Consider the following 27,968-nt stretch of genomic DNA (forward strand, 5'->3'; position numbering starts at 1 on the left):
TTCCTTTGGCTTCTTTCACACTTCCATAGCAGTACATAAATAGGAATTCTCTTTAGAGGGTAAAATACTGAGTTCAATTAAACCACATCTGAACTAAGTACAAAGAAATTAAAATATATTAACCATGGCACTTGCACAAACACCCACAACCAGAACTATCAGGGGAAGATGACTTTCAGATGCATATTTTTCCTGCACTGGCAAAAAATTCAAACTTTGGAGACAGCTACTTCAGGAGCACCATCAAATGCATCTTGATTTAATGTTCCTTCAAACATCACAAGTGTAACTTCATCTGCATTTTCAGATCTTCCTCTGAACAGTCATTATTTTTAACAGAGTTCTCAGGGAGTCAAAAACAACCCCTTCTGCTCATATTGATGTCCAGGTGTTAGAATGATAAATTACTTAGTGGTAGAATTGCCCCGTTAAGGTTTGGGGTTTGTCATGATTCAATGAATTCAGACCTAGGGAAAGGTTAATAAAGCTTAGGGATAGGAATTTACTGCTGATAGTGGGCACAAATAATGCAGAATTTATGGGTCACAAGGACATTTGGCAGAACTCCCAAGATAACAAAGAAAACTAACAAAGCCAACTCAGCAACTGTGCAGAAATCAGCTCTAATTGGGTAGAAGATAATTCCTGCAAGAGGAGATTGTGGCCATGGACTCACAGCCCAGTGAGTCAAGAAACCCAGTAACTCAAAAGCAGAGAAAGACTGAGCATGCAGAATAATTAGGCTGAGAAGCGAGAGAATCATTTAACCAATCGAAGGTAGAATACTAATTAGTAAAAGAACTAAGTAACTTGTAGTCAATGAATTTTTAAACTGAGATTGGACATGGCACTGCTGGCCCCAGAGTGGGGTGGTGAGTGTGAGAAATGCTCACATTGTACCAATAAAATTTAGAGGGGACAAAGTCATCAAAGCAAAACTAAACTTTTATTTAACAGGTTCGGCTGAATCCGGTGTGTCTCTCTCTGTCCCAAGAGACAGACCCAGAACAAAAAGAAACAGAACTTTCTATACCCTTTCCCAGCCAAAAAGTCCCAAGCCCCCTTTTCCTATTGGTTGGGAATTGGGGTTCACAGTCTGGCCTGGTTCGCCTGCCTGTCCAAGACCCCCCACCCTCTCCAAAGGCGGGAAAACCCATTAGAAACTAATTACCCCTTAACCTCTCTGTTACAATTCTTTTAGCTTCAGCAAAACCCTAATTCTGTTTCTAACATGAGTGTGCTGTGGGGAGGGCACCACCGTAGTCTCCTAAGATGTTGAGCTCTTAGAGAGTGTCCAAAGGAAGACAATGAAGATGGTGAAGGGCCTTGAGGGGAAGCCGAATGAGGAGTGGCTGAGGGCACTTGCTCTGTTCAGCCTGGAGGAGACTGAGGGGAAACCTCATTGCAGTTACAGCTTTCTCATGAGCGGGATAGGGGGGGCAGGCACTGATCTCTTCTCTGTGGTGCCCAGTGACAGGACCCGAGGGAACGGCCTGAGGTTGTGTCAGAGGAGGTTTAGGCTGTGTATCAGGCACAGCTCCTTCCCCCAGACCCCGGCAGGGCTCTGGCACCGCCGGTGCCACACGCACCGCCCCCAGGGCAGCCCCGCCCCGCGCGGACACGCCCCGCCCCTCGCGCTGCCGCTCCCCATTGGCCGAGGCGCACGCGCGGGGCAGCGGTCGTTGCTGTGCGGGCGGGGCGGGGCCGTCATGGGGGGCGAGGCCCGTCCGGGCCGGGGGCGGGGCGGGAGGGACGGCGGGCTCCGGCAGACGCACCCGAATATCCATATCCACACCAATACCCATTCCCATACCCGTACCCATGCACGGCGCGAAGCAGGCGGCGGGTCCGCGGGCCAGCGCGGCGAGCATTACAAGCACGGCAAGCACAGCGAGCACGCAGACGGACAGCATGGCCGGTGAGCCGGGCTGCAGGGGCGCGCCGGGGCCTGCCCCGCCGGGAGGGCAGCGGGTGTCAGGGGTGTGCGCTGACAGGCCTCCCGCGGGTCCCTCACCACCCGCAGGGTGCGCCCGAGGGTCTAACGACATGCCCGGAGCACCCCGGGTTGGGGTCCCCTCGGGAGGCTCTTCCCGCCCGCTCGGGGCTGTTCAGAGCCCCCTCCTTCCTTCCCCCTCCTCCGCTGCCGCTTCAGGGAGGGCTCCTGCCCCTCAGACACGGCAGTGAAGTGGAGATATATACACACACTTACATCTACATACGTCTATATAGAGCATACATACATATATACAGACTATATATGCGTATACAGTGTGTATAAAGTATATATACTTAGGTATATAAGTATAATGTATATATATACACACAGTATATCTATAAAGTGTCTATAAAGGATACATATATAGAGTATATATAAGCACATATATACTTATATATGAGAATATATACAGTTTATATGTACTGAATATAATGTGTATCTATAAGAATATATACATATGTACAGTTCATATGTACTGTATATAATGTGTATCTATGAGAATATATACTTTACATATGTACAGTTTATATGTGCTATATATAATGTGTATCTATATATGCACTATATATATACTTTCATAGTATAGTATATGTAGGCATATATATAAATGCAATAAAGTATTTCTATCTCTCTGTGTATATAACTTCTCCCTCTTCCCCCACCCCTGCTTGGCAGCACCCTTCTCCATAAGGGCCTTTTGATAACTAACATAAACTTGTGTTTTGCTTCCCTGCCTCTGTCACAATTCTTTTTCCAGTCCTATCCTAGATATATTTGTTACATATAAGAAAATGCAACGTGCATAAAAATGCTTGCCCTCAGAGGGATATTCGTCCTAAACCCTACAGCAGGGGCCATGTACAGATTTAGTAGAGAGACTTCCTCACAAGGCTGGGAGTGCCCAGATGAAGCAGATTCTGATGGACTTCATTGCTGCGGTCCCGGCGACTGGTGTGTGCACACAGATGTGCTGTATGTGTAGCTCTCACGCTGAGCACCATGGCAGGGCTGCCGGGTCTCTTTGATGGGTAAATACGTTTTGTTTCATCCGAGTTTTATGGAAATTCTGCTTCCAAACAAGCAAAAATTATGTATTCTGAAAGTAGGTTTCAGTTCTGAAAGTAGGTTTCAGTTTCCTTTTCCCGGGCAGCAGAGTGATGTCACTGATGTCTCCTCCTTGACAATGTCAGAGCACTTCTTACAAGCCTTTCAGACTTTGGACTAAGAACTCCTGTGTCACAAACGTGGCATAATCCTGTATCTGAGCTATGTCCAGATGGGCAGTGCCCTGCTCCTGTTTACTTCCAGGTGCAGGAGCAGCAGAGTTTTCATCCCCAGCCTTCACAGCTCGCTTTCCCTGGAGCATGCTTTGCCTCACTGAAACAGGATTCCTAACCTGGAGGAATAAAATCCTTCCTTTGTGTGAAGGAGGGAAGCTGTGGACTTAATGCACCTGAAAGGAGCACTCCTTTTATACATGGTTTTACTCTCTGTAGCAGAGAGCCTCATTCCTTTACTTCCCCAATCTTCTGTAGTTGCTTTAAATTCTGTAAGATGTCTTCTGCCTTTTTTTCTGGTCCAGTTTAATCAGCATTCTTTTCACTCTGTTGAACTTCAGGAAGTGTTTAACCACCTAACTGAGTAAAGATACAAACATATCGATAGAATAACTGTAACCACAGGTCTTTCCTTTTTCAGCATAATAATCTCCTGCCTCTCATAAATTCACGACAGTTCACAACAGTGAACTTGTACAGTTTGTTTCCCATGTGTTTGACAGGTTGCCTTCAGGTTAGGTCCAAGAAAACAAACTTGTTTGTGATTTTTTCTGTTTGAAGTCTACTCTGTATGTCAAATTGTAGTCGATGAGGGTATATGTGTGAGATGGTATAAATTGCACTATTTCTTTTAACCTGCCATTTGGAAACTGTGCATGTGTGTGCTGTGACAGAAGTGTGTGCTGCTTCCATGTGTATTTCTAGCACATGGATCTGATTGTTCTGACCAGGTGCTCCTTCCAGTGCTTGTGTGCAGTGGGATAGCAGAGCTGGGCAGCCTAAGCAGTAGTGGACAGTGTGGCATCAGATGGTGCTGCTAACAGGCCTGTATTTGCTGTCCAAACCCACACTTCTGTGCCAAAAAAGCTGCTAAAATACTGTCTGGAAATGGTATTTCAGTCATGGATTGCATATGTTTATCTGTTGTCCTAATTGTTTGGGTTCACAGACATGTCATTAGTCTTCCCCCACCCAAGCAATCTTAGTATGTGATTATATCTCTTCAAACTGTGGAACTACTTAAAGAATATTTTTCTCTATTGTATTCTATTCTTGCCTCTGCCTTTTCTTCCTTTGCACAAACTGTAAGGTTTGTGGGACAGGACAAAACCAGAAATAATACTGTTGTCAGACAGCACATATGAGACCTGTGTGTTCATTACAGGAATATGTGTTCATGACAGCTCTCTGTAAGCACCCCTGAAATAGGGCTTGGAGCTTTATTGAAGACTTAGTTACCTTCTTGCCAAGCGTGAGGCAAGACAGCTTCACATCTGGAAGAGTTCAAGCTTTCCCAAGCAGTGCAGTACTTCCTTCTTTTCCCTTGGTGGGACACTCAGTACTGCTGAGCACTGGCCCTCACAGCACAATGTTCAGATTTTGAGCAGAAGCAGAGCACTGTGCAAGTTGGTGCTCCAACAAGGGATTGTCAGAAGTGACAGCCTGAACAAAAGGTTTAAATTTTGGTACAATCTAAGCAGGCTGTGAAAGTCCAGAAGCAGGATCTCCCAAACAGATGTAGCTGGAAGGTTTCACAATGGCTCTCACACACTTGCCGTGGGTGTCAGTGTAGGTGTTTCTGCTCGCTTCTGTGGTGATCCTGAAGCTGAATCAGAAGCTATGCCTTAGATCTCTGTAACCATTTGTGAATCATTTGAGCACATTATGTGGGATCTGGTGATCTGATCTGTGAGTTCTGCTCTTCATCTCTAAGTGGAATTAATTAATTGAATTTCAATGCAAGTTTCATCACTTCCTCTTGTTGCACACATCTGACCTCTGCATCCAGATGTGAGCATCCTGAGTGACTGCACCTGAAAAGGACAGTGTGGATTTAGCTGCTGGAACAGCAGAAGGGGTTGATGAATCAGCTTCTGTAGCAGCTGTGGTGTAGAAGGCTTGAAAAATTCTGTTCAACAATGTGAAGTTTCTTTATAAATATTCTCTAATAAATATTTCTTCTTCTCTTCAAATGACAGGTCAAATGCCAAGACTTTCTAAGGTCAATCTTTTCACTTTATTGAGTCTCTGGATGGAGCTCTTTCCCTCATCTGAGCAATGGAAAAAATCACAGGTAAAATGGCTGTGCTTACTGTTAATTGATCTTTCTGAACAGCTCCTGCATTGAATTTAACCCAACTGCTCTTAACATGACAGATTATGAAAATTATGAAAAACAAAAAAACAAAACCAAAACTAGTAAATTTTTTCCAAATTTTTAAGTAGAAAAAAATCCAGTGGTGGGAGAAAAGTAGCAAATGCCTGTTTTTGAAAAACTGAAAACCAAAGTATACCCCAAGAGGTGAAGCCAGCACTAAAAAGTGGCGGGTATTTTGAAGAGCATATGCAAAGAGGAATGGTGTATACCATGTATATACTAACTGTGACTTAAAGTCAATGTGGTCAGTGGTGTAGAGATATCCTCTAGAATTACAATGTTCAGGATTGTAGATCAGTTCTCTTACACAGTGGAGGTGCACACAACCACTTGAAATGTTTGCTGATCAAGGACTTGCAGGTAACTACTTTAGTGGCAATGAAAAGAAATCACCCTTGAGAATGGGTCTTCTAAACAGCAGCTGGTTCTGCTTCAAAGTCGAGGGGCATTTTCAGAGTGTCCTGGAACAGGGTATTTCCTTTTGTGACCAGAGTTCTTACGTGCTCTTTAAAATGACTACTGCATTTTGCAGAGCATACCCATAAGCTAAAATCCACATCACATGTATCAGCCAGAGCAAGAAAAGATAGGAAAATTACGTGAGTGACAATTAGGCCTAATATTCAGAGCTTGTTATGTCCTGGGCTGGATGAGCAGCACCATACAGACTTCAAAAGCAGTTTCAAATTTAGTAACTCAGTGAAGAATGGCGCTTGGGTTGTAGCTCGGGCTTTAGTAATGCCTCACTTCTGTAACCACAAAGGAACTGAATAATTTACAGTCTAAGGCAAGTGTTTGGTAGCAGCTGGATTGCATGACGAGATCTGTTTCACCAGCTTCATCAAACTAGCTTGTGTCCAGTTGCCTCACAATACATGGGAATTCAGATGTAATAGCTCTTGTCTGTGGTATGCAGACTTTTTCCATGGAAGATTCTTTAGAACCAGGATTCTTTTCCATAAATGAATAGACAGAAATAAATCTAGAGGAGCTATTTGCTCCCACAATGGTCAAGCTCAAGACAGAAATTAAATTCCCAGATGCTGGCTGATTCAGAGAGTGTTTCAGCAATAACTGACAGAATCTTCTATGCTGCTTCTGGGTTTTGTTATGGGCAAAGCAATGACCAGAAAAATCAGGAATTTGTGACAAGTTCCTATTTGGAGTTTGAGACAAGCACTGTGCTGTTAACAGGCACATGTGAAAGAAATCCAACAACAAAAATTGAGTAGGAAAGTGTAACAGAAATTGTTTAATGATTCATATCACCACTTGTACTGAAGGACTCTGCTGCTGGTTCATTACTGTTACCCAAGGAAAACCTGTAACATCTCTATGGACTTCATGTTGAAAAAAGTAAAATAATAATAATAACAGTAATGCATTTTTTGTAGGTGAAGAAGAGTGGTCTAGTTGTGGTGAAAAACATGAAGATTATTGGTCTTCATTGTTCCAGTACCGACTTGCATGCTGGCCAGATTGCCCTCATTAAACACGGATCAAGACTTAAAAACTGTGATCTTTATTTTTCCAGAAAACCATGTTCGACTTGTTTAAAAATGATTGTAAATGGTAAGCAAAGCCTGCAGTAGAATAGGAGTAAATGTTATGCTTGTGATAAATGGTATCAGAAAGCCTGTTTTCTCTTGGGACTGTCCCAGTTGTGGACACCAATCCCTAACTTGTGTGGGCTGCATCAAAATTTTTCAGAAGAGGCAATGCACATATCTTGGAGCTGATGGTCAAGAAACCAGGCTTTGCTCCCGAGACCCTGTTTGTGCAGCTGTTATTATTGGTGGTGCTTGTCTCTTGGGTGGGATGCACTGCTGAGATTCAGATATACCTGTTGCACTTTGTCAGAGCAGCCCTAAGCCTGAGGAACAGGCCTAGATTGCTACATTTTTCCTTGTCTTCCTATTGCTTGGCAGTGACAGTAGAGGAAGGGTAGTTTTTAGGCAGAAATCACAGGGGGTACTTAAGGGTTTCCTTCTCTCAAGGAAGATGAAGACAAGCCAGATTGTTCACTTCCCAAAATGAGATCTGCTGGCACACCCCTTCTGCAAATACTAGTCTCAGCAGCAACATCTATTAGTGTCAACTTTTTTTGTGTGTTGCTAATGTAGCTGCTGTAGGTAAGATGCAAAACTAGGCTGTCACAAAGATCTTAGAACTTTGTAGACTCCAGTTTTGTCTGTAGTCTCATAATCAAGTCAGATAACCCATTGATACTTGTATCTACCAGCATTTTTTCTGTCCAGACTTCCTGTAAGCAGCACTCAGGCCTCAGAGGAGTAAACCCAGGGTTAAACAACAGTGGTTGAGTTTTATGTTCCACTGTACTTACATAGTTCCTTTTGCTGCATTATCTTCTCTTCCAGCTGGGGTGAACAGGATTTCTTACTGGCCTGCAGATCCTGAAATCAGCCTGCAGAACGAGGCGTCCAATCCCACGAGTACGGACGATGCAAAGCTGGATGCCAAAGCAGTAGAGAGACTCAAGTCAAACAGTCGTGCTCGCGTGTGTGTGCTGCTTCAGCCTTTGGTGTGCTATATGGTGCAGTTTATTGAAGAAACGTCCACCAGGTTCGATTTTATTCAGAAAATAGCCAAATCACAGCCTGACTGTAATACTGACTTTTACACTGCGTGTAGGCAAGAGAGAATAAAAGAGTATGAAAGCTTATTCCTAATTTCAAGTGAGGAAATGCACAAGCAAATATTGATGACAATAGGGCTGGAGAACCTCTGTGAAAATCCATACTTCAGCAACCTTAGGCAAAATATGAAAGACCTTGTCTTGGTCTTGGCGACAGTGTCTGCCAGCGTCCCTGTCTTTGGAAGCTTTGGATTTTACAACAGCGAATCACAAGGAACAAATGCAACAGATGACGAGTGTTTGCCCCAAGACATTGCAAGGCACTGTATGATACAAGCCAGGCTACTTGCCTACCGCACAGGTGAGTTGTGACCACAGTGGAACGAGGATGGGGCTCAGGAATAGAAGAAGTTCTGGATTTCAGTCTTACTCTTCCAAATACTTCCTTGAGCAAGCTGCACAACTCCATTCCTACACCTGTGAAACAGGTACAGCAGTAAAGATGCCACAGGGGTACACAGTATTGTGTGTGAAAGCTTTCCAAGAGAAAATCAACGCAGGTATTTCACATGCAGTGCTGGCAAACCCTGACATGCCAACTTGTCCAACACCCTACTGAAAATAGAACAGAATGGCATTTAAATTCTTCAGGCTGATCTGAGGCTCTTTTTACTGAGGTTTCACAAGGTGCTTCTGTTATCAAATAAATGCCAATTATGCCAAGCAGATTATGTATACTTCAGGAAAAAGCAATGAAATAATATCCTTTTAGTAGGGCAATAAGTACAGTTATATTAAGTCTCCGAGTTCTAATCTTATTAGTAGAAGTGCTTATATGTCTGATGAGTTGGGGTTTTTTTTGCACAGATGATGGAGTTTTACGTACAGGCTTTCAGTGTGGAAGGATAGTTACTGACTCTTGACAGAGATGATTTCTGTTAGCAACTTTATTCTCTCTGGGTAGCAATGCAATAAACTGATAAGTTCTTCCAGAGAACAGAATATGAAGACATAAAACTTGGTGGTACTCCTTAGTAGGCAGTTAAATGCCTCCCTGACATCCAATCCCGTCAGATCTCGGAAGCTAAACAGGGTCAGCCCCGGATTAGTACTTGGATGGGAGACCTCCTGGGAAATGCCGGGTGCTTTAGGTTCTAGTCCTGAGGAACTTCACTGGCACTGTCCAAGCTCCCTCGGCCGTGGCAGATGAACCTCAGGACTTAAACGGTGGGGCCAGTTCTGCGCACACTGAGCCTCACCTCAAAAAAAAAAAATCCACTGCGCAGGCTGGAAGGGCACACCCACATGGGGAGAGTCATTCCCAAATCTTCGTTCGCGAAGCCAAGCCACACACACACACACTCTTCAGTATGGTTTTGTCCCCTAGATATGAGAGTTGCTTTTTCTCAACCATAGTAAACAGATAAATAGTACATACATAAAGCTTAAACCAAAAGTAATCCCCCAACACACACAGACAAACCCAAGCTATCAGGTCAGGTACCCTCCACAAATTTGATCTCCAAAAATTGCAGAGGAGATCTCATCTTTTAGGTGCAATTCCAAAGTTTTGTGGAACCAACTGTGAGTTCTTTGTACAGCTACTGTTGTACAGAGCAAGATGGAACAGCCAAGCTTGAGTACTCATTCTTGGGACAACAAAGTTCAGTTTTATCTATGGTGTTCAGTCTGGATGGACTCAGATCTGTTCTTTGAGCAAACTCTTGTTCCAATTTAATCCTGTAACAAAATTGAAATAAACAGCGGCGCACACACTTTTAGATGTTTTACATTATTTTATAGGTGGATATAAGGGGAGCAAGATCACAAGATATTGATAATCAGTGATTATCATCTTCATCACTTCACCAGTGACTAATAAATATGCAGAATATAAAAAAATCCTTTCATAAAATGTAGCTTTGGCAGGAAAGACCACCTTGGAGTGGTTGTGTGTCATAGTGATAGTAAGGATAATAATGGAAACAATGTGTCCTCCAGTATCATCAATGGAAGCCTGAAACACTTTTCTCTCTTTTATATGCTCTGTTTTAACTGGTCAAGACTCTCATCAGCTGCTACTGTGGGGGATTTCCAAGTTCCATAAATGCCTTCAAAGTCACATAATGAAAGTTCCATATCAGTTTTTCTATGGTGGTGATAGAAAATACCCTCCAAAATCCAATTGTTAATATTTTGTCTCTGAACTGGGGATAAAATACAACTAATTTTTATAGGAATTCAGACCACAGTACCATAAAGAATGGCAGAACTGAAAAATTAAATAGTAAACAACAAGAAGGTTTTTATCAGTTTGCTGTCTCACATCAGTGAACCTGTCCACATATATTCTTGGCACACATTTTCTTACCTGTTGCATCTTTGAAAAATGTACACAACAAAGTCTTAGAATGACTGCCTTGCAGTTAAAGCACACCCAGCTTTTACAGGAGACTCATATGATTTCAAAGCTCTGCATTTCTTTCCTTCTGTCCACAAAGAACAGTGAATGTTATTCCTTACTCTAGGATGTCATATGTTAATGTATAGGTGACTTGGAAGTGCTTTATTTGTTATTTACTCCTAAAATGTTATGTATTTTAGAGGATCATAAAACAGGAGTTGGAGCTATTATTTGGGCAGAAGAAAAATCAGTAAGTATTGAAAAAGTTACTTTTTCTTGCACTCAGAGTTCATACTCTTGGTTTGAGCTTGTTATTTTCCCTTTAAGTTTTTACACTTCTGTTTTTTCGTACACAGCACTATAGAAAGCTTGCGCTTCTCCTGCTTTTTTAACTAAGTCAGTGACTGGTTCATTGTTATGCTTTAAGAAAAAGGGGAAGTATAAATGATTTTAGTAACTACCACAGTGTCTCCACCTGGATTTTCAGTGTGCCTGCTTCCCTAGTCATTGTCAGTTATTCCAGGTGTCCTGGCTACAAGGTTTTGCCACGGCTGCTGCTCAGACACCTAGTGCCTGCTCTGCACAGTCCCTCTTTGCAGCTCTCTTTTTGGAAAGGTCTCAGTGCAATTATAGCCTGACAGTCTCTTGAGGACATTTGTTGCAGTTGAAATGCTGTACAGGCTTTAGCACATTCCTTTTTGGATCAAAGTAGTATTTTTCTACAGATATTGTTACAGTGCTTTTCCCATCCAAATATAAAGTTTTTATTTCTTTATGTCTCTGATTACGCAAGTTACCAATGCCAGGAAGCCTCATTCTTTATGCAGCTGCCACATGCTCTTCATTTGTTTTTAGTACCTCAGTCATCAGCTGCTGGTTTGTTTATTGTTCTGGTTTCAATCCCCGATTGCTGCTTACCAGCCCACTGGTCACTGGGTCTGTTGAGAGACATGAAACACAGTCTCTGGCACATCAGGGATGAACTCCAGATGTCTTCTATTTTATTCATTGCAGAAAGACTTAGACTAAGTCCTTCAGACTTCTGTCCATGCTGTCAGTACTACTTGCCAAAAGGAAAGCCTCTAAAGCCTGCTGCAGTGTGACTGAGGTGTCACAGCTTGGCTGTGTGGCTCCTACAGACCTCAGTGGAAAAGCTCCACACAGATATAGAGCAGTCTGCAAATGCTGAGCTCTCTTCCAACTGCTGTAACTTGGCTGAACAGATAATGTGAATTTATACATTGCACAGCACTTTGATTTAGAGCTGTTTAAATACCTCCAAATTTGGTATTTTGCTTACTGTTGCAGAGAAGCTGTGATGGAACAGGAGCAATGTATTTTGTAGGCTGTGGTTACAATGCCTTTCCTGTTGGATCTGAATATGCTGACTTTCCACACATGGATGATAAGCAAAAGGATCGGGAAATCAGAAAGTTCAGATACATCATACATGCGGAGCAGAACGCCTTGACATTCAGGTAATGGGCTTGTTTTTACCACTGAAGAGAGTGAGATGGTTCAGAAACAATTCCATGACAAACACGTGTCGTGGTTTAAGCCCACCTGGCATCTGAGCACCACGCAGCCACTTGCTCACCCCCTACCTCTGTGGAATGGGGAAGAGGATCAAAAGTAAAACTTGTAGGTTCAGATAAGAACAGTTTAATAAGTGAAACAAAAATTATAATCATAGTAATGATAGTAGTAATAAAGATTAAAAACCAAGCGATGCACAGTACAATTACCATCCACTGATCAGTGCCAGGCCCCGTCCCCAAACTCCAATCAACCCCCCTTCCAGGTAATTCCCTCAGCTTACATACTGGGTATGACATTCTATGGGGTGGAATATCCTTTAGGTCAGCTTGGGTCACACATCCCACTTCTTGTGCATCTCCTCACTGGCAGAATATGACACAAAAAAAGTGCTTGACTCAGTGTAAGGACTACTTTGCAATAGTTAGATCATCAGTGTGTTACCAGTGTTATTCTCACACTAAACCCACAGCACAGCACTGTACCAGCTACTAAGAAGAAATTAACTTTATCCCAGCCAAGACCAGGACAATGCATAATGTCACTGTGATGAAGTGTGGGATGCAATCGGTTTTGTTCATGCCTATGATGTAGAACTTGGATGTGTATCAACAACAGTCAGCTCCTGGGATTTCTTCAGACATCTCAAGTAAACTTGGTTTTTAAAGGATACCCACTCCTTCAGTTATTGCTCAGATACAAGCCACAGCCTCTGCTTCCTGCTAGACCTGAAATATGGAAGTGTGGCAGCTCATGAGGCTTCCAACAATGAGATGCATTGAGACAGGGGATGGATGTTTTTTTCACAGGTAGTAAAACCAAACCAGATATCACTGTGTACCTGTGCACTTGATTAGGAATAAGTTGCTTCTGAGGATTGATAACACTTCTTTTCTTGCTCTAGTGAGGTATCAAGATTCAAACCTATCAAGATACAAACTCTGAAATTGTGTTTTCTGCTTGCAGGTGTCGAGAAATAAAGCCAGATGAGAGGAGCATGATATTTGTAACGAAGTGTCCATGTGATGAATGTGTCCCTTTAATTAAAGGAGCTGGTATCAAGCAGATCTATGCAGGAGATGTTGATGCTGGAAAAAAGAAAGCAGACATATCCTATATGAAGTTTAATGAAATTGAAGGTGTAAGCAAATTTACAGTAAGTGTCTCAATATACTATATTTTAAAAACTCTGAGCAGTATTGATGGGAGACTAGAGTGAGCAGTCATCTGCAGCCACCATAGAGGAGTGCTGTGCTGTCTGGTGGGGTGAATGGAATTGAGGGGTTTCTCTGTCACAGTACTAGGGAGAAGTGCTGTGTCATATGCCACATGGTGGGGCCAAGCATCTTTATTTTCTGTATCTGTAGTGAGGATTTCCCTCTAAGTTTTTGCTGTTATGTGAGGTGGTCTCTTCACACTCTGAAGTTCAAGCTTTCCCTGTCACAGCATGGCAGCTGATGTGGGAGATCACTGTGATTTTGTTGGCCCTTCCAGCAGCTCCTGAAAGAGCTGCACTGGGTTTTGAAGGTAGCCAAGTGCACCTGCACTCAGTGCTCACCACGATGATCTGTGGCCCTGTTGGTTTGAGTAGGCTCATTTCCCATTCTCAAGAGAGTAAATGTTTACACATTCCTGAATAGTTATTTATGCTCAGAGCAAGTGTGTGTTCGAGGGGGAGCCCTTCATTTCCCACCTCACCCCTAGTCATGTCTCACAGTGAAGGCCTGGAGGGTACTTTTCCTTCCTCACTTTCCTCCTTATTCTGTCTTCTGAAATAAGTAAACATTTTCTTCTTCTTTTACCAGTGGCAACTCAATCCATTGCACACTAATGCCCCTGAACTCCATGACCTTACAGCCAGGGAAAGTAAGTATTTTTTCATTAATTTGTTTAATGACTGAAGTCAGTAAGTCAGAGCACCTTTTAAAACTTCTCTAAGGTTTTTTAATAGATGAGTTAACTGTAAGTCAAAACCAAGCTTGGCATTGACACACATGTTACAATATCTAGTAATGCAATTATCAAGGTCATCAATATGCTCTTTTGCATGTAGATCATTTCAGACTACTTGATCATGTTTAAAACTTTTTTCTGTAAAGACTTCTTATATTGTGTTCTATAAAGAGTGCCATTATTTTTCAAGAGAAATTGGGCTCCTCCAAGTCATTTAAATATGTTCTGCAGAACATTTCATTACTTCTTTTGCATTTGTGTGTATATATACACAAATGTAATATAAAGGTCACAAAATCCTTGTCATTGGGCACCCCTGTAGCAAGGACACTGTCATCTTCTGAAAACAGAGTTTGGATAAGTCTTATTTTGAAGCCTTTTTGTGCTCCAAAAGGGACCCGCCACAGGCATCTTCTGTCAGCTACCAATCCTTAAAATGTGTCTCATCCAGAGGGGAAAATAATGTGGAAAAAGCAGCTACCTAAGTTTTGTGCCTCAAGCAGGAAGATGCAGAATGTAAAGATAGGGAGCTGGCAGTTACTCAAAGCACTGAGTACAGTGATAGGAGCATAGAAAAGACTGAAGGTGTTTCTGTGGCACACAAATAGCCACATGCTCCAAGCTATTTCCTAACACAGAGTGAGATGGGTTAGTGGAGAAGTCTCTTAGTTAGCTATTTCCTTATGGACTGTGGGGAGGGAAGGGCTCAGAGTAGTGTTTATAGCATTAGTGATCACTGCAAAATGTTAGGGCTTGTTTGTCCCTCCCTCTGTTAATGGTTTTTAGACCCATCTGGAGATTAATCCTGGGTTACTTTGTTTGACAACCTTTAACAAGGCTCATTTCTCTAATAATGTTTTCTTTAAGATGGTGTGCATTTTCATCACTGAACTGTTTTAAGTTGCTCTCTTTCCCTAGTTGTTCCTCTTAGCATGTTCCTCTGTGAAGGGAAGAAAATAATCTCCACCCTGCTCCCCATCCCCAGTGTTATTCCTGTGTGCCTGTCTGTGTTGAGTATTTAGACTATACTTGCTGTTGTATTAATGTTTGATGCATATTTTTTCTTTAGATGGCGTCCAGAAAATAAAATCACTGGATGACCAACTGCACCAAAACAAGAAACTGTGTCTTGGTCACTACTGAATAATTAAGCACTTCTTCAGTCTTGCTTCATACTTTTAAAAATACAGCCTCTTTGCACTTTGAGATAAGGAAGAGTTTTATTTATTGTTTGGAAAGTGAATTTTACAATACTTTTATTTATGATGTCTTTAACAGTTTATGGAATCACCTGAAGGTCTTTTTAATTTAGAAGCTCCTGGCGAAAAAATGCTGCTTGTATTTTCTGTGAAAGTAACTGGGTGGCTGATCATTGTTAACACATTAAAAAAATATACTGAAAGTTTATTGATGATAGATCAAAGTAATAGTAAAATGGTGTTTCATTTGCTTTGTGTATGGGTTGAGGGAATGGATTTCTAAGTTCTGGGCTAGCAAAATGCAGAAATAAGCCCCAATTCTTCAAATACAATCGTCATAGGTACCTTCTAGGAAATGGTAGATAAATAATCACCAGCAATTATATCTGTACCTGAAAGTGGCTATTGTCTCTCAGTCTGCCTCACAGTATAACAAACACAAAACCATTGGGATAGCAATCATTGCAAGGTAAATGATTTGGAGATCAATCTTTTCTCTTCAGACACACTGTCTCCCAACTACCATAGCAGCAGAGCTGGTTTGTTTTGTCATACTTGCCTTGCTGTTCTGTGCCCTTCCTCAAGTGCGGTCCGTGTGATTTAATGAAGACAAAGATTAGGTTTGTTTTTCCTCAGCTTCTGGATGCAGGCCTAAAATCATGTGGCTGTACCCATCTCACTGGCCCCTACATACATGTCAAGATTGCTGGTGTTTAGGCTTTGTTAATCCTCCCTAACAGGCTTCTAGGACTGCAGAAGCAAATACATTGCCAGTGTCCTGTTGTTTCTTAGACAGGCTGATCTGTGCCAGTGCCAATCTCTTCAATGATTGCATGTGCAGCAAGGGTGACGTTAAAACGGCAGTGAAACTGCAGGCTAGTGCTTTTGCTAGTGTTGAGGGGACAGGTGATGGGTAACCAGAACAGAGTTGTACCCAGTGTCTTTTGAGAGGTCTCTCTCCCAGTTCCCGTCTGTTTCCTGCTTTGAATCTGATGTCTAGCTGTTTGTTTAGCAGGTGCCCCGAGACTTTCTGCTCACTCCTCTGCTGAGCTCTCAAGTGCAAAAACCTTACACCTTTTTCTGCTGCTGCTGGTAGGATATATGAACAGCCCTTTCCCAGTTCTTTCATGCATTTTGTCTTTGCTACCCTCCTTAAAGTCCTGGAATGGGAATCACATCTTAAGATGCTCCTGTAGGTTCTCTTTTAGGTTTTGGAAATGCTTGGAACTAGACAGCAAAACTGTGATTGGATAGTGTGCAAAGCACCCTTAACATGACATTAATTAATCAGTTTGTTCTCACCCAGACTGACTACTGGTCCTGTAATTTAAGATGCAGTTCTTGATGCTTGGAGCTGCACGAAGGAGCTGTGCTTCCCCATGGCTCATAATATAACTTCATTCTGGAGTACCTGGGCTTTAGAAATGAGGAATGCTTGTATCCTCTTAGCACCATGAGAATTCACTCTTCCTGGAGCTGGAGAAGCTGCTGTTTCTTGAGCCTGGTTAGGCTGAAAGCTACTCCAGGGCTGCTGGTTGAGTGTGGTCCTTGCAGGGCTGGCAGCAGAAATCCCACCAGGCAGTTGGCTGACCTGCTTCACCACTGCTGCCTCACCAAGCAGGATGCATACAGCTTCACTTCCCAGGACCAGGCAGAGAAAAAATCTGACCCTGTTTGTCAGCTTAAGGGAGGGATGGTGAAAGCCTTTGTTGCATCACACCTCCAAAGCCTGCTTTCTCACAGTAGCTCATGGGGAAGTTGCTGAGCTGCCACTTCACCAGGTCTTGTAATCTGGTGCTGAGGAACACAGGTCCTGAATTTAGGATGAGCAGATCCAGCTGCAAGGGGATTAAGTTATTGATCTGGGTGCTGTACAAACCTCAGAAAGACCATTTTGTCCTTTGATCAAGGATTCTGTAGTCTCATTGTTTGCATCTTTCATATGAGGCTAAAGTCAAATGTTGGGGTTTCACAATGGGTTTTTAGATCATAAGTATTTTACATATTTCCTCCTCATTTCTTGTAAGCATCTTGTGATAGAATAATTAGTCTTGGCTTTTTTGACATGCCAGAAGAACACTGCCCAAATCAGAGTAGAAGTCTGCCCCACTCCACCTACTGAACCCTGCTTGTTTCTATAATCCATTGGCAATGCTCTTCTACTTGAGGTAGAAGCAAGGGAATAAAAACAGGGCCAGGTTTAAGGTCCCTTCAAGCTTTATACTGATCAGTCTGCTGGTATCAAAACCAGTACAATCTGTGTCTTTATAAGAACATCTAAAATTGAAAGGTTCTTGAAACATCATAGGTGACCTGGCTACACAAAGAAGTGAGTCAAGATACAAGTCAAATATCATGCACATGAAATAACTACACTGGCAGTGAATGCTGCTAGTAATCAGGAGGAGTTAAAAGTCTACCTTACTTTTAATCATTTTTCTAAAAAAAGGAGGATTTTTGTACAAAACTTTCTGTGAAACTTGGAATTGCTTGTAAGGCTGAAGGCTTAAAAGCCTGGCTTTATTTCTGTCTTGCTGTATTCTACAGATTGCTCCAGAAGCTCACAAATTTCTGTAGGCTGTGATTATCAGTGTAATCCTACTTCTTCAAGTTTTACTGGAATTACAAAGTAGGAACTGTATCTTGGCCAACAAGAACAATGTGAGTGGAGCTTCTCAGCCTATGGACTCTGTAGGTGCTGCAGTGCTTGTCTGCTTACCAGGGAGAGCCACGAAGATCAGATATCTCCTGCAGTGCTTATTTTGCAAATTGCCTCTAGAATGTTTGTTTGTTACAAAAGAACTACAAAGTATTTACTCAAGAAATGTTAAAGTTATATATTTTATATGTTGTGTGAAATTTCCATGTGAATTTTGTGTCTCTTCCATTCATTTCAGAACAATCATTTTAATTGCAGGTATTAGCTATCAGTAGTAATTTGGCCTCTTGACTGAGAATTAGAGAAATTCTCTGTTAATTGTCTGCCTTACAGCAAAACATGTTTTCTGCTAATAAATTAATCTGACAGTAAGTACTGAAGTGTACTTGTAAGTGCTTTGGGTTATTAGGAACATTACAGAGTGCTTTGGAATGCTCACGCCCCTTACGGGCCCAGAGCTGTCCTTGCTGCCCTGCCTGAAGAATTTGTCTCAACATGAGACTGCGCTTCCTGCCAGTCCCTGGAAAGGGTTGGGATGCCCTTCCTTGGCCCTGAGCATTAACTCCCTCTTCCTCAGGAGAGTAAGAACTGCCTCAGGGAGCACTGCATGAGCTGCCACCTCCACAGCCTGTTCCTTGGTTGGAGAGGATCAGAGTCGGTAACAGTTTGACAATGCAGCTGTAAAACTGGTCCCTGCTGCACTTCCTGCCTTCGTGCCTCGGGTTGCCGGTGTGGGCACACACAGGTGTCCCAGTTTCCAGGCACACAGAGCAGAGCAGCCTCCCTGTGCTGATCATGGCCGACAGCTGTCAGTCTGTAGCATGAAGCAGGTATTGCTGAGGGTCTGACCCATCAAGGGTTTTACATCCACCTGGTTTCAGCCTGGGCACATGGACCCAGGGCCTGAGAGCCAGTGGAGTGCATTAGGGCTATGCCTACAGTTAATTTTCCCGTTAATCTGAAAGGAATCCACTCAATGCCCAGGTTTGTGTCACAGAGCCAAGTGCAGTAAGCAGGGAGATGCCTTTTGGAAGTGCTCTCGAACTGCAATGTCGCTGACACATGGTGAGCAGTCAGTGGGACACAGCCAGGCTGGTAAAGGGACATGCTTCCCAGAGCCACATTTAATGTGGGGACTACTCTGAAAACTGTGCAGTCCTCTTAATAGATTTTTGTGTTTCAGTCATTGTGTCTGCAAGCCAGACTTCAAATACCTGGCTTTAATTTGTTAGATCCAGTAAGTGACACTGCTTGGAGAATAGGAAACCAAAGAAGGCTGATGGTACCTGTTGTTTTCCAATAGATCTGGATTACTCTTGTATTGGAGCTGCGTATCAAGGCATTGGTAGTGGGTGGGTTCTGCGCTGGATCAGGCTCCTGTGGGAACCAGTGGAGAGGGGAGCCCGCACTGGACTTAGCACGTTTGCTGGCAGGGTTTGTGACCCTGTGGGGACCCATCTTGGAGCAGCAGCCTGTTCCTGAAGGACTGCACCCCGTGGACGGGGCTCATGCTGAAATAGTTGGTGAAGAACTGCAGGCCATGGGACAGACTCACGTTGAAGTTCGTGGAGGACTGTTACCCGTGGAAGGGACTCACGCTGGAGCAGGGGAAGTGTGAGGAGTCCCGCTGAAGTGGAAGGAGCGACAGGGAGAAATGCGATGAACAGCGCAGCCTCCAGTACTCGTCCCCCTGCAGCAGGGAGCAGGCAGAGAAATCGGGAGTGAAGTTAAGCCCGGAGAGAAGGAAGGGGTGGGAGGTAGTTTTTCTAAGATGTGTTTCTGTTTCTCATTTCCCGGCTCTAATTTGATCGGCAATAAATTAAATTAATTTCCCCGACGTGCCCGTCCCCGGCCGTCGGCATGGGCAGGTGAAGCGCTGCGCTGTGGCCGCGGGGGGGCGATGTTGGCGAGGAAATGTCCGCGGGAGCGGGTTCCATCCACCGAGATGCTGGGAACCATCCACCGGGATGTCGGGATCCACCGAGATATTGGGATCCATCCATCAGTATGTCGGGATCCACGGGAATGCCGGGATTCAGTCCCGAGTGAGCAACTGTGGTCTGCCACACAAAATTAATATATTATTTATAAATATTAGTGCGTACGAGTGTCTTAAGGGCGGGTGTCCACAGAATGGTGAGGCCAGACTCCTTCCAGACTTGGTTCCCAGCAACATGACATGGGACGACGGGTACAAACGAAACACAGGGAGGTCCGTCAGAATATGAGGGAGAAGTTCTTTATTGCGGGGGTGACAGAGCACCAGAACAGGCTGTCCAGATAGGCTGGGGAGTCTCCTTCCCTGGAGGCACTCCAGACCCACTGGGATGCAACCTTGTGCAATCTGGTCCAAGTGAACCTACTGCAGAGGGATTGGACAGGACGGTCTCCAGAGGTCCCTTCCCACCCCAGCTACTCCATAATTCTGTGACTGGCACACAGAGAGCTCTGCTGCTGCAGACAGCAACAGGCAAAGGTGTGCTGATGCTCGTTGTAAAAGTCGGGACACTCAAGACAGCTCCAAGCTCGTCAATGGGAAGAGGAAAAATCGGGACTGGCATGTCTGTCATGTAGGGGAAGGGCCTCCTCACTGGGCTGGCAGCAGCACAGCCTTCACCATGCTTGGGCTGGGAACAGACATGTAGAGGAAAATGCTGAGCATGGCTTTTTCCCCCAGGGTATTTTGCAGTGCGACATTTATCTTCTGCACTTCAAGTATCAGCTGTTTGTACAGGAAATTTTCCACTTCGCTTTTCTTGGGAGCCAAGGTCTCCCTCAGCAGTGGGCAGCTTCCTGTAGCTACAGGACAACTGTGCATTCCCACCACTATTGAAGGGATGGGCTCTGTTCCAGCTGCAATGTGTTCCCAGGTGCACTAGACAGGTATGTAACAGCAATGAAGCCTTTGCAGTTTGCCTGTGTCTTCCCTCCTCCTTCGCCCACATTGCTCAACTATCTTTACTTTGGCTCCAGTGAGGTCACTTCACTGCATTGCCAGTAAATTTTCCTCCAGGGCAGCTAAATTTCTAACTTGGAGGAAAAATAAGGGGTTGAAGAAGCCTGGGCAAACCATGAAATATTTGAACAATAACTTCAGCAAGAGCCAGGCCTTTGGGACACATCACACAAATGTCAGCATAGACACGTTCCTCCTTTCCCTACAATGTCATTTCAGAAATACCTGAAAGACATATGTAAGATAGGTGAATACATTCACCTGCAGTTAATCTTTCATTCCTATTGTGGGGCAAGATTTAGCTGGAGAAAACAAGAGCCAGCAGAAGCAGAGAAGCTTAACTGTATGGCTAGAGGTGGTATTTATTAGCAGGAGAGATGGGTCTTTCATTGGAATGAACATATGTCTCTCCTCCCTTTGCAATGCCTGCCATCCCCTGACACATCCTGCTTTCTTGCCTGCTAGTCCCCATTGTCCCTTTCCTTTGAGCCTTGGACAGGAAACACGAGCCATTGCTGTCAGCCCACAGCAAGAACCTGCTCTGTGCCATGAGCTAATTGTGGCTCTGCCCTTGACAGTCCTTGGAACACAAGGCGAGTCAATCTGTGAATATAATTTTTCCCCCACACCCAGCTTTGAAATGGGGAGGAGATGCCCTTCTCCACTTTCCCCTTGGGATTTTGAGAGCCGTGCTCCCTGCAGGCTCCTGCTTGTTCCATGCACATAGAGCCTGTTGGGCATCTGACCATCTGCCTGAGCACATGCCGGGTCTGTTTGCTCCCTGCTGGCTGCCGGGGCAGGGCTGTGCCGGGGTGTGCTGCCTGCTGAGAAGCCAGCCCTGACTGCATGTTTGCACAAACAGATGCAGTGGGCTCTGCTTTGACAGAGGTATTTTTAAATCCGCTCCAGACCCTGTCAAAGCCAGCTGTTGTACAAGCAAGTTGAAGGGCATTGCCAAAGCTGAGCATTAGTACAGGCAACATACCTTGCAAATTGGAAACACAGGGCCTCTATTCATAAGAGTTGAGCAAGGCACTTCATGGCCCAAAAGACATGATCCCATCTTCTCTGTGCCCTCAGAATAATTCCCTTCACAAGTGGAGTGGTAGCTCTTCCCCAGGAGAGCTGCAGTGGGGATTTGTGTGGGTTTTGTTCCTATAACCATGAGGAGCTGGGCGATGGTGCTGTGACTGGGCTGGTGTCTGTCACGCAGCCAAAAGACTCTTTGTACCTGTCAGCTCAGTGGTCAGGTGCTTGTTGTGCCCAACTATTTGTCAAACCACAACCCGCTGGAGGTGCCTGCTGGCACAGCGTGGCAGGTAAAACACACAGGTTACACGTTTGGCCATGGGACACTGAGGCTTCATTCCCAAATCTGCACTTGGGAGAGAGGCTCTGAAGAAAAGCAGACCCCATCCCACAGCTCTACAGGCATCACTACCAAGGATCAAACCAGGTCCTCCAAAGGAGGGAGGAGGTTGTGGTGACATGGGACACACACAGGGCGACACCTCATGTGCTGCACCACAGCAGTTATCTGCAGTTTCATGGACAGTGAGGGCAGTGCTGGACTTTCCTGGGGCCAAGGCTCAGCAGCAAAGCCCTCCCAGCTGGTGCCAGTGGTGACAACAGCCACAGGGCTCTTGTAGCAATGGGGAATTATGGTGTTCAGCTGCACAAAGCAAGGGTGGCCACTGTCTCCCAGGATGTGTTGGCACACCACCTGCCCCTCTCCCTGGCACACAAGTCACTGAGTCAAACAGAGGGAGCTGCCTACCCTCCGTGGCATGGCTGCCCATGGCTGCATCCCCGGCACAGGCTGTCCCCTTGCTGCCACTTGCTGCGACACAGCCTGAGCTGGAAAAGGTTATTTTTACCATGGCTTTGGAAAGCCACTCACAAACAATGCCATAGGAACAGGGTGGGTTGTTTGATTGTTTTTCCTCCTCTCACATTCCTGGAAAGAGAGGCCAGCTCAAAGCAGGCGCTGTGGAGCAGGACCATGAGTCAGGAGGGCTGGGCTCACCGCCTGCCTCTCCCTGGGGCTCTTGGGGGAGCTGGGCCAAGTCACAGCCCTGTGAGGGACTTGGCTTAAAGCTGAACCACATGTCCAGAACTACTAACCTTGTCCTGGGTTTCCCCTTAGCCTTGTCCCATGTTCCCTGCCCAGCCCCAACTGTGCTCAGAGCTGGCTTGGTTTGCTGATGCCTTGTGGCCGATGCACCAGAGCCCGAGGGATTGGAGCCTTTGCTGAAGGCAAGGCTGCTCCTCAGCATGGGGTGACAGGGACTTCAGCTCCTTCTCTTCCTCTGGCCACAGCAACACTCACCCACAGGACTGACTCTCACCAAGGGGCTGAACCTCCCACTGGAGGCTGCAGGACACCTTACACCCAGTCCATATTTTTATGCAAGAATGCTTAGTCAAGAAAGGGGAGAATTAAGGCACAATTACCTTTCATGTCACACTGCCTCGTAATGACTATCACAACCAGGTATAAGATGTTCTGCAACAAGGGACTTCCAGCCAAAATGTGGAAGTGCTTTTCCTTCAGACAGAAAAATGAAGCACTTCTTGGCCCAGAGAAAGAGCCTCTACTGACCAAACACTGCTGCACCTTTGGAAAGAGGCCCAAGTTCTCTTAATCCTACTCCAATTTCACAGACAAGAGCAAAGCACATGCTACAGAACAAATGGGATCTGGACCTCCTCTCCCTCATGCGAGTGCTGTTATCATTAGATTACAGGGTCCAAGTCATTCTTTCCTTCTCATCTGATCTTCCCTCTGGAGAATGCAGATTAAGAGACTCAAGTGGTCTTAACGCCCACATTTGCTGAAGGCCAAAGTCCTGCCTGGGTTCACACCTGCTGGTGCACATGACAGTGCACACTGGGGATCCTGTTGCCACCTCTCATCAGATTTTCTTTATTTCAGCACAGGCTGCCCAAATCTCAGGACAGAAGTTTATGGTTCAAAGATTCCTGGCACTCCGCTGTATCCAGTGAGGTTTGACATTGCAGGATTGTATATCACATGTTGGCAGAGATTCATTCATAGGATCCAAACCACCCTGAGTGCTGGGCAGGGACGAAATGAAGAAGCTGCAGAACAGGCATCCTCCAGCTTCTTTCTCTCTCCACATTATAATCTTCTCTCCTGTCCTCACTCTGATCAATGTGTCCTGCAACCACACAGCTCCACCAGACACCAATTTCAGCTAAATTGTGTGTTCCTGGTGGGAGCACTCCCTTAGGCAGAAGAACAACCTTTACTGAATGCACCAAAGGAAATTGGGAGTTCTATGGTTATTTCAAAGTTGCACTAGAAAAGATCTAATTTTCATTTAATTAGGGATGTGTTCCCCCCTGCTGTGAAATATTATTATGGTGCTTAATTTCATCTTCACCACTTCTTCTGCTTTTTATTCATTCAAACACCTAAGCAAGTTGAGCTTGGGGAAGACTCAGTTACTTGGATATGTGTTGGCAATACCTACTTCAGGACTGGCTTCTGGCAAGGTAAGCTGCAAGGAGCCTGGATATTGTCATTTTACTGTAAGACCACTGCTTTTTCCCCCCACTCTCTCTTGCAGACACACAGAAACCCCTTTTTCACGAGCTCTTCTTAGCAGTTATTTATGTGGTCCAATGACTGCTCTCCCTGGAAAAGGCTGCCCTTGCAGGGACAGGGCCCATTGCCCTGTGCCCTGTTGGCCTGACACATCTCTGCCTACACAAACACCGGGGTGTGACTTCACTCCTCAGTACAGCCAGGTTTGGATGCCTTCAAGTGTTCATCTGTGTCCAGACCATGCAGACAAGAGCAGCTCACAGCACTGACCCCTTCACAGGCTCTCTGGGCACCTCTGTGTGGGTCACATTCACTTTGCCAAGGACAGGGACTCTCCAGCGATGCTCCATTAGATGCTTTTTCCGAGCACCGGCTGGAAGCCCAATATTCTCATGTGACTCCAGGGACTTCCAGGGGCTGAGGCAATGGACACGTGTCTTGGTGTTAATCCAGCCCTGGAGACCAGCCCCACCCCACAAACTCAGAGCACAGCCAAGCACCCTTTGGATTCAGGCTCCAAATCTCTTAGGATAAGACTTAAATGACTGGCTTCAAGGACTGTGATTCCAGAGATGATCCCTCACGGACCTGCAGGTGACCACTGACAGTGAGCACCACCCACAGGGCTGGAGGTGCAGCTTGTGGTCAGGCTAAGCTGGGCTGGGGTCGCCAGCCCTCTGCCAGCCAGGGCTGCAGAGGTGATCCTTTCAAGTGCATTAAACTCCAAAGGCAGTGTTCATCTCTCTTCATCTGCTGAAACCAGCTGGCAAAGGAGGGAAGGAATTTAGCACTGTGTGGAGTCTGCCTACCTAGAAAGGCAAGAGGAAAAGAACCCACAGGGATAGAAAGAAAGGGTGATCAGTAATCATGCCTTTAATAGCTTGTAAATATTTCTTTTTTTAATTCCAGGCAACTAAGATGTGTATTTGTTGTGTGTATCTGACATCTGAAAAAAACATGAGTCCACAGTTTATTCCATTTCTTCCCTTCTCTAAAGCACATAAATTAAAGTATCAGTCACCCCAATATACAAGAGTTTAATGAAAGAAAAGGGCTTGTTCTGTTTTTACAATTCAGTGTCACTTTTTATGTGAAGCATTAGTCAGAGTTTTAGCTAGAGAACTGTCTCACAACAAATAGAAAAACTCAGGCTGTCCAGAAAAATTCAAGAAATTTCCACTTCCTGCTCTCAAACTTCACCTCCTAATAAAGCCTCACAGTAACACTTTCCTGATAGAAAACAAAAGACCCAAAAAACTCTTCAAATACACCAGGGAAACACGGTCTGAACCACAGAGCTTATTAAACTTAAATCATTAACAGTGCAACAAATTCCCATTCTACAACTTCATCTCAGAACCTGAATTCACGTCAAGATGAGCAAGGACAGAAAACGCCAGACTACAAGTAGCCTTTGGTGCCTGGGGCTGTGAAATGGCCTCCCACCCTTGATTTGGATATCAAATAAATGTTCTCAGCTTTGAAAGCACTTGCAGGCTTCAGGACCTCAGCCCACTCAGCAGTTCAGGCTGGGGTCTTTTCAGCATCTGCTTGCTGAGCCCAGCTCAACCTCGCCTTGCACAGCTGGGAGTGGAATTCTGATGGGAAGACACTGAGGACTCTCCTCTCTCACGAGTGCTGGGGGTCAGCACTTGACACGATTCAGACAAGCAGCTCTGGCCACCACCCAGGATTCTCAGCTCTTGCTCGTTTCTGTAGATGCCAGATCTTTACTGGCAATAGAGCACCGGCCTTGATGGAAGGGGTTGCTCTTGTCTTCTTTCCACTGTGGGGTGCATGGGCACCGTGTGCCTGGGGCTGCTCCTCCTGAGACTGCTTGGGAACTGGTGGGATTAGCCTGTGCTCTAACACAAGATAAATCACACACAGGGAAATGGGAGCCAGGCAGAAACAGCTCATCTGGTTGACTTATCCATCCATTCCCTAGCACTGAATAGAAAACCTCTGATCTAGGGACAAAGAAAACTTAAAGATTAAAGAACACAAAATGAAGCAAAAACGTGACCTCTTCTGCATTTTAACTCCCGCTGTTTTAACTAAAGGACTTGACCTATAGGTGCAGCTAACTCCAGAGATAAAGGTACTCTTTCACAGTCTGGTGTGTGTGTGCAGCGCTAGAACCAAGTCACTACGAGAGGTGCGAAGGAACAACGTTACAGTCCTCAGAAGACCTGCCCTGTGCACTCACCAGCAGCTTGAGTTTGCTGATAGAGTTAAGCAAAGAGGTCCTTTCTTCTTGAGCACAAATCAAGATCTGTCAAGCCAGCTTCTATTACAGAGATTCTAAACTGACATAAATAGTTATTGTCTTGATTAAAAATAATATATTATTCTAGATTTTTGGTTTTTTAGTTCTCATGTAAAACCCCTATACTCTTCAACACTTAGGAACAAAGACAAAATACAAACCAAGCACTTGCTGTGCCTTCTCAAGCACTATTGTGGTATTTAAGGGACACAGAGGAAGTTACAACTGCGTTGAAGGTCTACAGTGGAAAACAAGAGGAGCTCTTCATGCTGTCGGCTTTTTCAAGTCTCGGATTTGCTTAATCAGGTAGTTCTTCTCATCAGTGAATTGTTCGTCGTCCGTCCTCTCTTTCTGGAAATTGCTCAGAAACTCAATTAGCTTGGGTTGGTTTTTCAACAGGATCTCCACAATAGGCTGTGTTTTGTTTGGACTGGCCACAAAAACCTAACATGCAAACAAAAATCACACACAGAGAGACAGTGAGGGGGTGGGGACAGAGAGAGAGAGAGGAACATCAGTCACAACATCCCCGTAAGTTATTTTCTAACAATTCAGCTGAAGGCTGGCAGGCAGATACTCTGCTGCTACACACCTTGTCCCAAGGCAGACACAGAGGAGTTCAAACATGTTGGTTCAACAGTAAATTGAAGCAAAGCTATGCCCATGTGTGGTATCACTTCCCTCTCATTTTGCTCCTTGTTGTTAAAACCTTAGACAGTAAACCCAGCTGTCCAGAGCGAGCTATCAGTCCTCAGCCTCTTTCACCCGCAAGACAAATACACAGAAATTAATTACCAGGAGAACAGAAAAGCTTTGTGTCAGTATCAATATCATTTCCATATTAAACCAGGCCTAAAATTAGACTTGCCAGCTTTGTTTTGGTTTGGAAAAATATGTCAGAGGCCCCACTTCCCTCTGCCTAATCCATTCACGGGAGCATGGAAACTTACAGCAGCAGGAGCAGGATGGTGTGACCAGCATCTACACAGCCCTCGCTGAGCAGAGGAGGGTGGTGAAGGAGGGAGGTGACATGAGACACAGATACACACCTGGTGCAGTCAGCCCAGCACTGGGGGCTTGTTGTTCTTCTCCAGTAGTAGGTTTTAAGAATAAACCTACCCATGCTCTGATTTTTAATTCTGTAATCCCTAAAGCTGCAGTTTCCCAGCTCTGCACATGACCCCTTATATGCTGCAACACTGTTTCTTTAACACTTTCCCTGCTTTAAGCGCTGGCTGAGGACAATAAACCTAAGGCTGGTTGCAAAGGCCAGCAATGACAAGCTCAGGAAGCCATGGAGACGCAGGACATTGGTCAGGAGGGGCAGATGGGGTGGGAGGCTTGCAGTGGGAACACACCGGTGCAGCACACCCCGGGAGGAGCTCCCACATCTG

At 44.8% G+C, this 27,968-nt stretch overlaps 2 protein-coding genes across 8 annotated transcripts in view; one reads left to right on the plus strand and one right to left on the minus strand.

The window, feature by feature from the left end:
• Positions 1-1,747: 1,747 nt before the first annotated feature.
• Positions 1,748-18,137, plus strand: CDADC1 (cytidine and dCMP deaminase domain containing 1). Its single transcript, XM_071551384.1, has 9 exons — positions 1,748-1,918; positions 5,253-5,347; positions 6,826-7,003; positions 7,810-8,388; positions 10,632-10,681; positions 11,740-11,909; positions 12,934-13,123; positions 13,773-13,833; positions 14,990-18,137. Exons 1-9 carry the CDS (start codon positions 1,822-1,824, stop codon positions 15,061-15,063), a joined length of 1,494 nt encoding a protein of 497 aa, XP_071407485.1. The 5' UTR covers positions 1,748-1,821; the 3' UTR covers positions 15,064-18,137.
• Positions 18,138-25,160: 7,023 nt separating this feature from the next.
• CAB39L (calcium binding protein 39 like) overlaps positions 25,161-27,968 on the minus strand; it is a 67,001-nt gene continuing 64,193 nt past the window's right edge. For all 7 annotated transcript variants that reach the window (XM_071570873.1, XM_071570837.1, XM_071570881.1 and 4 more), the window contains one exon: positions 25,161-27,018. In XM_071570873.1, coding sequence (XP_071426974.1) covers positions 26,839-27,018 — 180 coding nt within the window. In that variant the 3' untranslated portion in view covers positions 25,161-26,838. The remainder of the gene's footprint in view (positions 27,019-27,968) is intronic.

This window comes from Pithys albifrons, chromosome 1, assembly GCF_047495875.1.
Source record: "Pithys albifrons albifrons isolate INPA30051 chromosome 1, PitAlb_v1, whole genome shotgun sequence".
Taxonomy (NCBI): Eukaryota; Metazoa; Chordata; class Aves; order Passeriformes; family Thamnophilidae; genus Pithys; species Pithys albifrons.